General features: G+C 34.1%; 1 protein-coding gene, 1 long non-coding RNA gene and 1 other non-coding gene across 5 annotated transcripts; 2 read left to right on the top strand and 1 right to left on the bottom strand.

The window, feature by feature from the left end:
• The first annotated feature begins 345 nt into the window (after positions 1 to 345).
• On the top strand, positions 346 to 2,696 carry LOC104607846 (uncharacterized). Its single transcript, XR_737015.2, has 2 exons — positions 346 to 804; positions 1,671 to 2,696. It is a non-coding gene; the product is annotated as an uncharacterized LOC104607846 (long non-coding RNA).
• Positions 445 to 551, top strand: LOC148790226 (U6 spliceosomal RNA). Its single transcript, XR_016079056.1, has one exon. It is a non-coding gene; the product is annotated as a U6 spliceosomal RNA (small nuclear RNA).
• Positions 2,697 to 8,472: 5,776 nt separating the features above from the next.
• On the bottom strand, positions 8,473 to 13,353 carry LOC104607847 (inactive protein RESTRICTED TEV MOVEMENT 1-like). Of its 3 annotated transcripts, none has more exons than XR_737016.3 (4): positions 9,951 to 10,168; positions 9,330 to 9,544; positions 8,712 to 9,185; positions 8,473 to 8,619 (listed from the first exon to the last, which is right to left on the bottom strand). XR_737016.3 is itself a non-coding variant. In XM_088892102.1 (4 exons), exons 2-4 carry the CDS (start codon positions 9,973 to 9,975, stop codon positions 8,862 to 8,864), a joined length of 564 nt encoding a protein of 187 aa, XP_088748228.1. In that variant the 5' UTR covers positions 9,976 to 10,132; positions 13,275 to 13,353; the 3' UTR covers positions 8,633 to 8,861. The 3 variants fall into 3 exon arrangements, 2 of the variants coding, with proteins under 2 accessions (XP_088748228.1, XP_010271897.1); XM_088892102.1 differs by lacking the exon at positions 8,473 to 8,619 and adding an exon at positions 13,275 to 13,353 and having other exon boundaries at positions 8,633 to 9,185; positions 9,951 to 10,132; XM_010273595.3 differs by lacking the exon at positions 8,473 to 8,619 and having other exon boundaries at positions 8,633 to 9,185.
• Between the last annotated feature and the right edge of the window lie 2,865 nt (positions 13,354 to 16,218).

Below are 16,218 nucleotides of genomic sequence, written 5' to 3' on the forward strand. Positions count from 1 at the left end.
ATCTCAATGGACAGAACAGTTACATAGAAATCATCTTAAAAGACTAATTTCTTCTTTTGGATCTGTATATTTTGTGCATATTTACAGACAATATAACCAAATGGCCCACTTTTGCTATCCAATCATGTATCTTTCTCAATTTGAATGAAATGCTTTTTGTTAAAAAAAAATCGCCTATTGTAATTAGGGAGAATAATGGTTCAACCCAATGTCAGAATTTATAGGCTCAAAGTATAATAGAAGTAGGTACCATATTCCATTGACGGGTATTGGTGGATAGAATGTGGGTTATTGCCATTTTGAATATTTATAACCCTGCAGCGGAAATAAAAAATCTGCATTGAATCAGTCCGTACTTTTCCGTTTTAATTATTTACCTGTAGAAGCGTAGCTTCATCCCACATTGTTTAGTTTCAAAGAAGTGGTAGGGTTAATTTAACAACGACTTTACAATATCAACGACTTCACAAAATTTGGAACGATACAGAGAAGATTAGCATGGCCCCTGCGCAAGGATGACACGCACAAATCGAGAAATGGTCCAAATTTTTTTTCCAATTTCCCCCTGAATCGATGTTCTGGAACTTCTTCACATTTTTCCTTTTCCTGCATTTCTGCTCGTGGTTGATATTGTTCTCGTCCAAAAATCTATGCCTTTAGGGCTTGAAACCACTGACCACAAATCTGAATTTGTGAGTAACAAGATTGACAGCGTTCTATGCTTTCTCGTCCAAAAATCTATGCTTTTAGGGCTTGAAACAACAGACTACTGACCTTCTGGGTTTTGTTTGAAAACGATTTTGGGTAAGTTTTTCTTTTTGGCTTTCTTGTACCTCTTTCAGAATTTGTGAGTAACAAGATTGAAAGCGTTCTTTTTCTGCAATTTTTTTCCTAAAGTCAAAGTTGTGTGGAACTTGAAATTCTTTGAATTTTTCCTGTTCTGCATTTCTGTTTTGACACTAATATTGTTCTCGTCCAGAAATCCATGCTTTTCCCTTTTCTGGTAGAAAAGATAAATAACGTTCAAACAATATGAAATGTATTAATTTACATTGATGTTCTCCGTTCTTGGTATCTGTTTATTTACTTTATTTGCCTTTTGCTAAGAATATAAGATCTATTGGCGTTATGCTGTTCTGCTTGACAAGTTCTCCCAGCTCCAGAATACCAAAAAGTGAGAAATCATGTTGGCAAGGGGCTCCTCTTAATGCAATAGTAAAATTTTGGGCTGGCAAGCGTGACAATAGTAAAAGCTATATTAGCTTTTGCTGACTCTGTTTAATTTGTGGCATACTAAACAAGTTTCTAGTCATAATCCTTTGTGGCTTTTCTTTCTCTTAGACAATTAAGTAATGAAACATATTAGGGACTTGAGCATTGAAAGTTCTCTTATGATTTTCACTGCCAAAAGCTCGACTGATAATGGGCCTTTAATGTAGGCATCACTGGCATTGAATTCCCTTTCAGATTTTATGCTTATCTCGTATGATCTTTTAAGTCCTGTCTGTCTAACCAAGTTTATTTGTGATGACTTGGTCTCTGACCAGCACAATATCATTTCAGCAGTAAGACCTTGATTATATATAAAGGTTCAAAACCTTATATTCTGATATTCAACATCATCATCTTTCTATGTCTATTTACTATCTATTTGTTGTATGTGGAAAAAGGTCTGTGCCAAGTAGGGAAGCTCACTGGATTATCCCATGTATGTTTGCCATGTGAAGAAACTATTTGGCCAATCCATTTAGTCCAGAAGTTGTGGGACTATCCAGATTAATTAGTTATGTGTTCACGTAAGTTCCAATAAGCTCCGCAACTTGTCTCGGAGTCCTACTGAAGTCTTTATTTTTAATTTAAAAATTCACATAAGTGAAGCATCTACCTTGACATATGGCATGTTTTCTTTTGGTTTGGAACTTGTTTCATGAACAATGGTTGAGAGAGGGGAACCCAGGTGATGGGAGTGTTCCTTTTGAGCCTCAGAGAAAAGTTCCCTCATGGAAGATTCCTGGTAATTTAGGAATCTTACTCAACTATCAGACACATAGACCCAATTCCTGATTTAACCACTTTACATAATTTGTTACAGAAGCAACTGTGGGCTTATTGCCTGGAGAACCATGGCTATTTTTGGGAAAGTTCAGCAAATAACTGCCCTTCTGTCACTACTCTTACTTGTCAGTTGCAATTTCTTTTTTGCCTTGGGAATTTAGCTGATTGTCCGGCTATGTGAGATTTGTATGAGGTTTCTTAATGATCATCTTTGGCAATTTCAATATCATTCAACAAAAGAGCAGTAGGGGGGAGAAAAAAGAATTACAAAGGTTGAACTTCTTGAGACAGAACTTTCCTTGGAGAAGTGATGTAGAATGGCGAATCTATGAGAGAAAGGGAAGGATCCAAAGATATTTCTCATTCTTTTTGATAGTTAATTCGGTTGAGCATAGTCATTTATTATTTATTCTCTTGCTTTTCCTTTGTATTGTTTCCATGCGTTCATCTTCTTTTGCTTTACCTGTTTCTTTCATTTGGAAGAGGATGCCAGCAGGGGTGGGGGTTAGGAATCTCTTAGGTGGACTTGCACTCTTGGGCAGCTAGCTATGTTAAGTTATAAAAATGAGTTTTACTAGATGTAATCATGTAAGTATGAATAGAGTTTTTGTGGTACATTTTCCACCTGCATTTTCAAGCCATGTGAGATTATTTCATTTTCGTTTTTTGTAACAACACAATCTCATCATCTAAAATAAATTCATTTATGGTTATTAAGAAAAATGGAAGTGTATTCGTTTCTTGAAGTCCTGAAATGAACTCATTTCTATCATTTCTTTGAAACAGGAAGCAACTCCATTTTTAATGAAGTTGTACTCTCTAATGCAATGGAAAATCAGCATTGTTCTGAAGTTTTATGTGATAGGCGAATACCACTTATATAAAATGAAAATTCTGTAAAATAATTGTAAAGCCAACCATGTTGTATCGAGTAGAGCGTTGGGCTGTCAAAAAAAACCGTCTAAGAATGTGTGGCAGATTGGAGTATACAGATGGATAAATAGAAAAACTAGAAAGAATAGGATTAGAAGTGAAGTCATTCGAAGGAACCTAGGAGTATCTTCAATAGGTGATAAAATGAGAGAAAGCAGACCGAGATGGTTTGGTCATGTGCATAGAAGACCATCAACTGCACTTGTAAGAAGTGATTTGCTGCAGGTTGAAGGGGCTAGAAGGGCTAGGGTTAGACCAAAAAGGAAATGGGTGGAAGTAGAAAGAAATGATTTAAGCACGAATAATTTAACAAGAGATGTGGCATTAAATGGAACAGAATGGTGAATCAGGATTCATGTAGCTGACCCTATATAGTTGGGATAAGGCTTGGATGATGATGATGATGATGATGATGATAATGATGGTTCTGGCTTTCTGAGTAGCTTCCAAATCATGGTTTTTAAAACCGAACCGGTCAGGGGTCCGGTTACTGGTTTAAATGGTCTGACCATTTGACCCGAATGGTCGGCCAGTTCTGACAAAAAAATAAAACAATTGAAAAATTTGAAAAACGGTCAAAACCATTTGAACGGTTAATCGGCCGGTTCAGCGGTTTACTGACCAAAATCAACGGTTTTGGGGAAAACCGGAACCAATTAGGTGACTGGTTCCCGGTTTTTCCGGTCCAACCGTCCGGTAGGTAATTGAAAATTTGCCAAAGTCTATTGATTGTATAGTGTCTAATGCTATTCACAGATGCCAAGTTTTTCTTAGTAGTTGAACATTATCCTTTTACATCATATAGAATTGTGAGGAGACCCATTTTTTGAGAATTTGAAATGTTTGAATCTGATTTTGTGAAATAGATAAGGGTCGTTACTCATTGCTGATTTGGCTATCGAGAGTCTTGGTAAGGGTGGATTAGATACACAACCGACTTTTGGAAATTTTGTTCTACAAAGTATTTACAAAGTCTAAGCCATTTTTTCACACTTGTCAACCTGAGATTTTACCATTCCACCACGCAAGGGCCCCAATTTTGCAGAACTGGTACTTAATGCAATGAAGTGAGATTGAATCTGATATTGCTCTTTTGATTTTTAATCAAATGAGATGAGACATTACAAGATACTTCGGATTCCTGACTACTGAATGCTGATATCCTTCAATGCATCTGATATGAGATAGCATATATGAGAATATACCGGGACCTCCTGTTTTTCTGTGATTGAAATACTTTTCCACTACTTGTGTGTGTAGAAAATCAATGCTGGGGTACCATGGACTAACCACCTAAAGATTGTCTACAAGGAGAACTAGCATGATAAGATGACCTTTAATCTAATTTAAGGAATTCATGGATCTACTGTTTTTGCAAACAGAAGGAAAAACCACATTCCGCTTTATCTTTCAATGCTCCTTTGCAAGAGCAATATGGTGTAAGGCACTGTTTTCAAAACCGGACTGGATGAGACAGTCGGACCGGAAAAACCGGGAATCGGTCACTTGACCGGTTCCGTTTTCCTCCAAAGCCACTTTTTTCTCCCAAAATCATTGATTTTGATTAATAAACTGTTGAACCGGCCGGTTAACCATTCGAAAAGTTTTGACCGTTTTTTAATTTTTTCAATTTTTTGTCAAAACGGACCGGCTGTTTGGGCAAATGGTCAGACCGTTCAAACCGGTAACCAGACCCCTGACCAGTTCGTTTTTAAAAACCATGGTGTGAGGCACAGATTGGAATCAATCCGTCTCAGCTGCCACCATGTAATTCTTCCCGCATGGCTGTCATCGGTACGGTCAAGCTTTGACAAGGCAGAAGCTCAATTCTGCCTCAGCAAGTTCAATGTATCTGATTCTAAACACAGCCCTTTGAAAAACAAAACACAATAACTGGAAAATAACATGAAAGGAAGAACGTTAGTAAACAAAGAAGTTAATCCACCACCAAGTGTAATTGAATTGGAGGGTGTTGATAACAGAGGTTCCATGAGAAATAAAGATTTGTGCAATTTCACCTTGCCCACGATTATCCCGCAAAGTGGTTCGAAATAATAACCGTATGGCCCAATCTTAAGCAGTTGGTTCTTCTCTACTTCTGAACCACTGTGCACAAATAAACCCAAGAACCAGAACCAAGTTGGATAGTAAATAATAGCAATTCGTCTATGCTCCATGGACTCGAATCAAGCATGTAGATTGTAGACTAAAACAATAAACAGCAGACACAGACATAAGCATTGAGTCATTGAGTAGAAAATAAAGAGGTGGGGTTGCCGGAAGAATTTAAACAATGTCCAATGGCTGCAGACATTCGACGGAGAAAAATGGCCGGTAAACGCTGTACCTTAGCCGTGAGGTAAGTTTGTAATAATATATACAGAGACTAGCAGCAAATCAACAACCGCTGAACAAAGGATGAGATTTAAGAGATTCACTGCAACGTGGTACCTGAGCTGGTCGCCATTTTCGCTTGGAGGTTTTGGAATGTGACCTTTGGATTAATCGTAGAGAGGCTTCTTGGGTTGGTTGGTGGTAGTCTTCAGCTTCTCTTAAAAACAACCCCCTTCAAGGCTTCTTTGACCTCTCTGTAGAGGTTGATGCATGGAATCTTGGGAACTACAGATTTGATTTCGTAGGGTACTGGGTTACATGTAGGGGTGAGAATACCTGGAAGCGACTAGAATTGATCTCAAACTGGTCGTGAACTGACCCTACCCAATCTGTTACAGGGTGGGGCTTGGTTCCAAATTTTTGAAACTGACTCCTACTTAGGTCAGTTTCATGGTCTAGGGGTTTACCCTACCCGAAGTGACCAAATGAAGCGGCCTTGGTTGGCCTTGGTGGAACTGGCCTAGGAACCGATCTGGTCTTGAAATAAACCCTACAATATTTTTAAGGATGTAAAGATTTGAATCCAAGCACTCATGGTTACAAAAGTCATGGTCTCACTTGACCATTGAATTACTTAAGTGATTTGATCATTTATTTTCATTATAATATTTGAATGTGTATAATAAATATTGTAAAAAGTAATATTTACAAAACTTAAATTATAATGACAAATTTTGAACCGTATATTAATATATTATGATAATCTCCATATTAAATTACTCAATCTAATCAATAAAGACAATATAAGTTTTAAACTATATATTATCATTATTGAAAATTAAGTTTTTAAAGGACATGTTTCATTTTCTTTTTGGAAGGGGGGAGAGTACAGAAAGAACAGGTTTAACAAGTAGACCCTGGAATCGACCTCAGAACCACCAATGCTAGAACTGACCTTCATAGGATAGGTTCCAGTTCCAAAAACCTGGAATCGACCCCTACATGGTAGGTTCCACGTTCTTCCATGAAACCGAACTGGCCGATGCTCACCCCTAGTTACATCAAATAATCATGCCCCTTAAGTCAGAGTCAAAATAGAAGGGATTAAATAATTGGCCTTTTTAGAGTTCATTGCAAAATAGTGAAAACTTTGAAAACAAGATTCCTATGTTTTTGTAAGAAATAGTCCATGTTTGGTTGCTGATGTGGGATTCATCCTTTTAATTCTTGTTCATCCTAGGCAAGAATAGGCAAAGAATGAATAACATTAGAGCTTTGTTTACAAAATTCTTGCTATGGGCTTCATTTTTTTTAGAAAAAAAAATCATTTTATAGCACAAAAAATGAGGTAGCTTGCAGCATGAAAAATAATCATGCCCCATCTTGCTCATTTTTATTGTTTAAAGAAACTCTATGCCAAGTGTTGTAAAGTGCCAGACTAGGTCTACAAAAGTGTCACCATAAATGTTTACTGGCAGGCTGCCATGAAAACTTACGCTGATGGACATTGACCATTGGGCAATATTGATAAACATCTATGTTGACGGTATTGGAGACCTAGGCTGACAGTTTAAGCATCTATGTTGACGGTATAGTAGCATTTTGTCATTCTACCTATTTTTACCCACTCTTGTTCATTTTAGAATTTCATCTTGGGTAAGAATGAGAATTGAACCAAACATGGCCCTATCAAGTTGATTTAGTAGGGTAGACAATAGACTTCATGGGACCCACCTCCACTTATGTAAGTCGGAGAGAGAAGGTAGTTGGGATTGATTAATTAGTAATTTGAACTAAGGGATTAAAGTATTGATATTATGGGCCAATTTGGATACAGATACAAGTATACTTTGGAAGCGCATGGATACAAATGAAAAAAATGGAAATGCTTGGATACACTAGGAAAATACATACAAATTTCATAAATACATTAATAACACTAAATTTAAGGTCAAATGGCCATAAATAATGTATAAATATATAATAAATATATATTTAATGGTGTGCATAAAAATATATTATAATTAATATAGTTGAATGTATAAATATCATACAATGCATTAATTAAGAGTCCAAGGCACACCTATTACATTTATCCTAATTATTATATCAATTATTTTAAATTTTTAACATTAACAAAAAAAATTTAACCAAATATTAAATTCTCAAATATAAATTAAATAATTAAATAATTAATAATTTATAAAACTATATAATTTTAGATTAAAATATATCAAATGTGTTAAATTTTCTAAGATGCATATGAAAATTCATAATTTTTAATTATTAAAATTAATATTTTATTATTAAAACTTTTATTTCTATAAAATTTTTAAAACTAAAAATTATTATGCATATAAATGTAAATTATTGGGTTTGATAGATTCAATTTAATATTATATTCTCGAATATTTTGTAAACAAATTTTTATTTTTTGTAAATAAAGAGATATTGTTATTTAATGTAACTAAAATATTAATTAACAATTATAAAAAGATATAAAAATTGTAAGATATATATCATGCACAAATTTATAAATTTTAAGTACTAAGATAATTATTATATTATTAATATTTTATTTGCATAAATTTTGATTTGTATACATTTCTTGAGATTAAAATCATCTTATGATGTAAATGTAGAATTGATAGATTATTTTTTCTATTTGTTTATAAAATACTACTTTTAAATATTATTTATTTTAATTTTTATTTAAAGTTATTAAACATAAATATTGATTATTTGTTTGGATGGACACAAAAGTTAATAAAAATTGTTTTATTTCATTAAACAATGCGATGAAGTTTTTCAATAGAAAGATGTTGAATAACGGTGCATAATTTATCTGACATGCGCGTAAAATTTATGAGTTTTCTGGTTTGATTTTCTGTAGGATTTGATATGTTTTTACATAAATGATTTGGATGCGTCTTCCTCAGTTTGTGTCAAATGAGACCAATGATCTAGGTCAACTCATTAGGAGGAACCAAGTCAAGCATTCGAGTTGCCTAAAAGAATGCTTGACTTGAATTTTCTTTACCTTAGCCTGGTTAATTTGCTTGCACATCTGCAAATGAACGATTTGAGTGAAATTTTTGATAAAATTTTGTTTCTACTCTTGCTCAATCTTCGGAAGAAGTTGCTAAAATCTGAAGCAAAGGTACGTAATATCCAATTTAACATTCAACTCTCCACATCATATATATAGGTCACTCCCAAAACATGCAAATAACTTTGCTCCTTGCTACCTCAACTCTCCACATCATTTTACTTGTCACAAATAAGACAGAACCAAACCTGAAGCAAAAAGTAAACCAAAACCATTCAATTAAGTTAAATGACAAGATTAAACCAGCAAGTGCTTTGGTTAAAGGGCAAAGTAGTATTACATTGCATTGAATTTTATTGACCTCAAGTGCAACTGGCATGGCATGTATAGTACTGATTTAGTGACTACATCGTTTTCATTCAGAAACTTAATTTGCCTCATGCCCATAGTGCAATAATAGTCTTCTTCTTCTTTTTTCCTCTCTATTAGTTTAATTCTTAGGTAGGCCACAGTTACCAGTAGCTGGCTTAATATAAGCTCCAATTGAGAGGATACGATTATCATCAAGAAAGTATCCATGAAACCCAGCAAAACCACCCAGCTGTTTGCCCATTCCAATGTAGAATTCTGAATCCTCGGAATCCCCCTTGTTCCTTCCATTAACAACAACATAAGAATCCCGCATACTCTCTCGACCACCGAAGGGTCCATATTGGGATATATTGGTCCCGAATGTGAGTGACACCAGACCAGATTTTGCATTATAACTTCCTCTAACCCAAGTAAGAAATTCTGACGGATAATCAACATCAACCTACAAACATGCACTTAACAAGAAGCTATATAATTAAGGTTCCGTTTGGTTGCATTGAAAATAACAAATAAAAGAATCAAGTGTCAAATCCTTGTTTCTTTTACTGAACTAGCAGTAAACAAACAAATGGGGCCTGTTACTCACCGTGGTGAAATTTAATCCACAATCTCCGCCATATCTATCGGACAACTCAAGTTTTCCATTCTTCTTCACGTAATTGAATCGTAGAGAATTGATGACAGACTCTCCATAACAAATGAAGATTTGTGCGATTCCATCTTTGTCTCTATCGTCCCAGGGCTGACCACAAGCTCTAGCTCCATATGGCCCAACCTTGACCAGTTTCTTCTTGTCATCCCCTAAATCCAAAAACCAAGTTACATAGAAGCAGATAATAATAAGTCTATCATTGTTCAACAGACTCAAATCAAGCATGCAGACTGTAGGTAGGGATCAATTAAAACTAAGCATTACATAAGCATTGATTAGCTAGAAAATAATGACTGAGAGAGAGAAGCCGTTCTGACTCCAAAGTAGGTAACAGGAAGAACAAAAATGGACCAACTGCTCCGGATGGGTGACGGAAAAAATGGCCGGCCGGCAAACGCCGCCTTCTGCTTAAAGACCGATCGATATCGTAAATCCTCCATTTTGTAAGGCAATTTGAAATAGAATTATGTACACATACACAGACAAGTTACAAAGCAAGTACCCAACAGAAATGGGATTTAAGCTGTTCAATGCATATCGGTGGTTTCTACGTACCTGAGGCTGAGGTCGCCATTTTCATTAGAGGCCGGTGCAATGCGACGGTCAATTCATTGTAGGGAGGCTTCGTGGGTTCATTGTCTTTCTAGGCGCTCTTCTTCGGCTTCTCTTTGCTACAAAAAACCCCCTTCAGGCTTCAAGGCTTCAACATTTGATGTTTGACTGTTCTGTATTCAAATCTTAGCAAGGGAAGAGAGTCGTAAATCACAAATAGTCTGGTGCAGCTAGTCATAACTTATAACTCAGAGCCATTATGGTAGATAGAACTAGTACTACTGCAGGCCTAATTAATTAGAGGCCGGTGGTGCAGTCATTACTCACACCCATTATTCCTGGTGATAAGCACTTAAACCCCATCTTTTCTCGTAAATACTAAAACCTTCCCTCACCTAACCAAACAGACTTTACTCTCCCTTACGTTACGAGCTGACAACTGAAGCATGATAAATGCTAAAATGCATATACACCTTTGTTTGAATATTATTTTTTCTTTTTGGATTTAATTTCTTTCTTTCCCACCAGGTTTCCAAGGCATTAGCTAGGTGGGAGTATAATTACCCCTACCTATTTGATTTCAATTCTTGGACCGAACTTCCCTGCTCCTCTACTTCTTTGAACAATTTTAACGATATTTCGAATATTTTAAAATTTTTAGATGTTTTGAGTATTTCAAAAATTGCCGATATTGGAGATAATAAGGGTGTTTATTATAGGGGTAATAGCATATAAGGGCAACTTTTGGGGGTTTAATATCAATAAAAGTAATATATTTAAAAAAATTGTAAAAATATGTTAACTTTTTAAAATAATATCAATAAAGGGCAAAAATACGGTTCATCTTCTTCTTCTTGCCATTTGTTCACTAGAGCCGCCGCATGCCACCACCCGCCACCGCCATCTGCCGCCGCCCGCCACCGCCGTCCATTGCCGCCTGCCGCCTCCAACAACGTTGCCAAGGTGGCCGGAGGCAGAGTTGCTAGCGGCGGCGACACTGGTGGTTTCTTTGTCCAACGCCACCACCTCCGCCCACCTCTACCTCCACCTCCGGCAACGTTGCCAGAGATGGGTGGAGACAGAGGTGGCTGATGAGAATGAAAATTATCATATTTTTATCCCTTAATATTTAGTCTTTTATACTTATTTAGTGCCTAAATGGACTCATTATTCTTATATTTTGATTTAGGACACGAAATGAGGCGTTAAGTGAAAAACAAGGTTAATCGGGTAATTCTAGACAGTTTTGGCACCGCGTCGTAATTTGGGCATAACTCTCTCATCCGGACTCCGATTGAGATGATTCAAGATAGTTGGAAAGATAAGGAAAAGTTCTACAACTTTCATGTTTTGAGTTTTGATAGATACGGACTGAATTGAGATCAAAATCGGGCCCGAATTATCTACAACCGCATTGCTGACGTGCTGGAGCCATTCCTTAGCCTGCAAGTTTTCATCCGGGAATTCACTACTCTCCGGAGGCTACTGAATGCGAACTGAAGGAGAATCAAAGCATGGAGATCAAAGACTGATGCAAAGATCTTAAGTGTCTTTGTCTTGGGTTCTATAGTTTGGTAACCTAGATTCGATTAGGGTTCTTGAGGTTTCTCTATTGAATCTTTCTTCTTTCTTCCTTTTTATGCGAACCATGATGAGGTTTAATCCTGATTTGTAATTATACTTAGGCAGATCCGATTGAGTATGATTTGTTCTTGGGATTCTTGTTTAGGGTTTCGATTTATAGAACAATCTTGGCCGAATTGTTCTTGCATTTGTGATTAATTGAACTGCTTGAGAAAGAGTTAGGTAATTAGATCATCTAATCAAGAAACAGACTGAATGCACCTTAGAGATAAATTGCATGGTTCGGTTGGCAATCATTCATACCTGAATTGATGGCCTACGAATTCTTGTTCTTAATGCATCTTTGGTGAGTAAAATTCTGATAGAGATATAGGATTTGTCATTCAGAGATAGGGTGGGCTGCGCTCGAGAGTGGCTGCTCATAAATTAGGGTTTCGCCAACCCAAGACTGACTTCACCTCAATTGGATAGCTTAAAGATTTGATTGCTAAATCGGTTCGGTCAATTCTTGTATGCAGTGACTCGTCTTATCATTAAGAGTGGTTTGATCCAAAAGTAATTAGGGTAGTTGTTTGTTCTTAATTATATCATGAGGGGCTAGGTTTTTATTGTTAGGAACTAAGGCTTGATCATGCATTGAATTTCATTCATTAATAAAATCGATGAGGTTCTTGTTATATTGTCTTAGTTGCGCTGATTACGTGTCATTGGCTGATTACCAATGAATCGTTCTTTGATCAAGATTATTCATTGAGAGATGATAACTGAGGTGGAACTAATAACACTTATTCGGCCAATAATTAGGTAGAGATATCAATTGTTGGTAGGATTTCCGTATAGGTGTATTGACAACTTGTGTTTATGCAAAGAGGATTTCGATTGAAAGAATGAGAATTCATTGATTGTAATTCCCTTTAATTGAACATAGGTTTAGCTAGTCGATTCTTAAGAAAGATTGACTAGTGCTCTTGGTGTGAGAGTGGGTTTTTTCTCTTGTTTTTGTTTTTTAGGTTAAGAGGAAAGGGAGAACGGGTGTACAAGGGTTAAGGATTGGTTTGGGCTGCAAGCCACAAGGTACTTGTATTGTTTCTCAGTTTTATTTCATAGTGAAAAACAAGTTTCGTCTCTCCCGTGGATGTAGGAAGTGAGGTTGAACCACGTAAATCTTTGTGTTTCTTTGTGATGCTTATTTTTATTTGTCTTTACTTGGATTTCATCATGTTGCTATTAGATTTCTCGTGGTTGCTATTTTAAATACTTTATGATTTTATACTGTGGGTGGTTATTGTGAGGCTCCAACATTGAACTCTGCCAGAAATCTGACATTTACGGTTCCTTGGTTTGCGGTGCAATTTCTCTTGTACTAATAGTAGAAATGCATTGGAATACAAATAATAAGAGTGTAAATTGTGCTTCACTTTTGTTTTGGGTTTTGTTTTAATTTGCTTTAGATTTCATTTTGCATTATTTACTATGTAGGAAAAGTAAAACAAAATAAATTTAAAACGGGAATAAATCATAATTTTCATTCAACTCATGAATTACACTTATATGTTTTTATACCAGTGCAAATGAAATTGAATTACAATCAAACCAGGCCTTATTGAGACAATTTGGAACATAATTATACACAGAGACACAGACAAGTACGTAACAAAGTAACTACCAAACAAAAGAGCATTAAAAAACAGAAAAACTACCAAACAACAGATGAGATTTAAACGATTAAAAGAATTGTGGTACCTGAGATCGACATTTTCAATTTTTATTTGCGTTGGAATGTGAAGGAACTGATGGTTTAAACTTTAAACCTTTGGATTTCAACCGGAGAAAAAGGCTAAAAATTTATAGGACCACCGGAGACGAAAGGACATTGAGTGCGAATAGAGGAATGTGACATCCACCCGTTTATTGTTGATAGAAGTAAGGAACTGATGCTTTTAGTTTCTTTTCAAATTGCATTTTGTTGGGTCTCTTTAGCTTCACTTGAAAATATTCTAAGCTTTGGTTTGCTTGTTTTGCAATTTCATTTGCATCAGAGTAAAGGTAAGGGATTTCAAATTATTTGATCATTTCAAAGGGAGGCAAAGTCAAATATCAAACAAAAACTAAACCAGAAATTACATCCAACCCTTTTGCATTCTCATGCATTTACATCAATGCAAAAGAAATTTGTACTATAATCAAATATAATCGAATGTACAAAATAAAATCTTTGAATCCGATGCTCAGAAAAACAGTTTATTTATTTATTGTAGATGCAATTTTTTAGGTGATGTTTAGCATTTGATGATGATTTCTTGAAAACCACTGCCATATTGGAGCCATATCAGTGTTAGAGGAATCGGCGTTGAAATTTCTGTTTGGTTGGTCACTTTTGATGATTATCAATAAAGAGTATGATTCTAATTTGAATATCTTATCAGATATTTGACTCGAATAGAATTGTAACAAAAAGATTTAGGGTAAATATGTATGTATGTATGTATGTATGTATGTATGTATGTATGTATGTATGTATGTATGTATGTATGTATGTATGTATGTATGTATGTATACTAAAACAAAGTAGTTTAGAAATTTGCACCTTTTTATCACTAATTCCTATTTATCTATCCTCTCCCCTACTTTTTATTTATATCTATCTAAAGTTTGAATTAAAGAATAAAAAAATTATTTAAATATTCTAACAAAATTATATAATAACTTTAAAATATTTATTAAAAACACAAAAAAAATAATTAATATAGATTTAATAATATTCATACAATTAATAATTTTATATTTTTCAGAAAATTCATCCCAAAATTATGTACTAAAAATATAAATTATGGTTTTTCGGACTATTCAATTAAAATTATATTTAAATAATAAAAAACTTACAATTAAAAATAAAAAAATTATTTGAATATTTTAATAACTAAATATATTAAATAATAAAATATTAAAAAAAGCTAAATAATTATATAACAAAATATTTAATATTATGTAATAACTTTAAAATAAATAAAATTCGAAAAACAAAAAATTTTAAATATTTATATAAATAATATTTTAACTAATGAAATATTTAACATAACTAGATTTTAAATAGTTAAAATAATGAAATTATGTAATAAATTTAAAAAAATTCTTAAAAATAGAAAAATAATTATAAAACAAATATTAAAATTAATAATAACTTAATATTTTACAACATTCCGAAATTATGCAATAATAGTATAAATTATAAATTTTCAGATCATTAAATTCAATAAACAATTAATATTTTAAAATTTAAATAACTAAATAATATTTCAAATAACTAACTTCACTTATATAAATTAATAATTCTAGAATATAACTTTCAAAAAAAATAATATTTATTAATAATTTTAAAATCTTAATCTATATTTGTTATATATTTATATATACTCAAATTAATATTTATTGTATTTTCATTAATTATTTATTGTTTTTTGTGATAAATTTATTTTTAATAATTATGTATAGATCTATTTTTGTTTTGTTATTTAATTGAAAAAATTTCAATAACTATTGGAGATTAAATTTCTATTATTTAACTTTTTAAATTTGATTTATTGCATTTATTGTATTTATTATAGTTACTTGATTAATATTTATTAGATATTAAACTATTATTTGAGATTACACTATTTATTGACTAATTTAATATATTTTTTAGTTTTAATTGAATTTTTATTATTTTTATTGTATTTTCGATATCAATATATTTTAACTAATTATGTAATTTTGCTATAAATTTTCAATAATTATTGGAGATTAAACTATTGTTATTTCATAACAAATGAATTGGATCGGAATGGGTATATATCTGAATTCGATCCGTATTAACTAAATAGATACACTTTTCCTATCCTATCCGGTTTGTTAGGATGATGGTTGGTATCAGAATCCAGGTCTTATTGGTTTCCGATTCGGATTACCTGTGATGGGAGATGAGTCTTGATTTGCTGCCAACAAGTTTCAACATGATGTGGTTGTTTCTGCATATCATACATAAGATCGTTACAAAGGAGACCGCATCTGCTCTTCAGACAGGGCGTCTCACACCAACCTCACAAGCATATCCCACCATGCATTAGGAATATCTCCCGTACTTATACGTATGTTATTATTCACGGGAGATATTTCCAATACATGGTGAGATGTGCCCATGAGGTCGGTGTAAGGCGCCCTGTGTGAGGAGCAGATCCCAATTGTAACCCTGATACTAATTATAAAACTAAGAGTCTGAGACCGAGCATGCATGCGATGTATGGGTACAGGTCACGTTGAAATGTGTTGGAAGGGATTTTTGTTGATAGAAGATCCCTGACACTGATGGGAGAAATGTTATTGTTGGTTTATATAAAGTCTCTATGATTTACAACAATGTGAATCATTATTTGGTTGTCCTAAGAATGGCACAGGGTCCGGTATTGGTCTGTACTATGAGTCTTAGCCCAATTAGCCCATCCTAACAAAAACTAGGGCCAGGTTTGAATTAAGAGGTGGCCGCCATTTTAGATTTCTGAGGGGTAGTATTGACATGCTCATGTAATCACTTTGATACTTGGAGAAGATAAGTCTCTAACCATAGTCAATGTTTCAAAAACCGATATGGAGGCCGAACCATTTTTTCCTTTGGGTTGCAGGTCACCGGTTCAACTATTCGGGTCAAATG

Source organism: Nelumbo nucifera, chromosome 7 (genome assembly GCF_055504915.1).
Source record: "Nelumbo nucifera cultivar China Antique chromosome 7, China Antique-T2T, whole genome shotgun sequence".
In the NCBI taxonomy this organism is placed as follows: Eukaryota; Viridiplantae; Streptophyta; class Magnoliopsida; order Proteales; family Nelumbonaceae; genus Nelumbo; species Nelumbo nucifera.

Coding starts and splice junctions, on each gene's coding strand:
- LOC104607847 (XM_088892102.1), bottom strand. CDS start 9,975: ATGAAAATGGCGACCTCAGCCTCAG. Junction 9,545..9,950: donor AATGGCGACCTCAGCCTCAG/GTACGTAGAAAC, acceptor TTTTGGATTTAG/GGGATGACAAGAAGAAACTG. Junction 9,186..9,329: donor GTGGATTAAATTTCACCACG/GTGAGTAACAGG, acceptor GCATGTTTGTAG/GTTGATGTTGATTATCCGTC.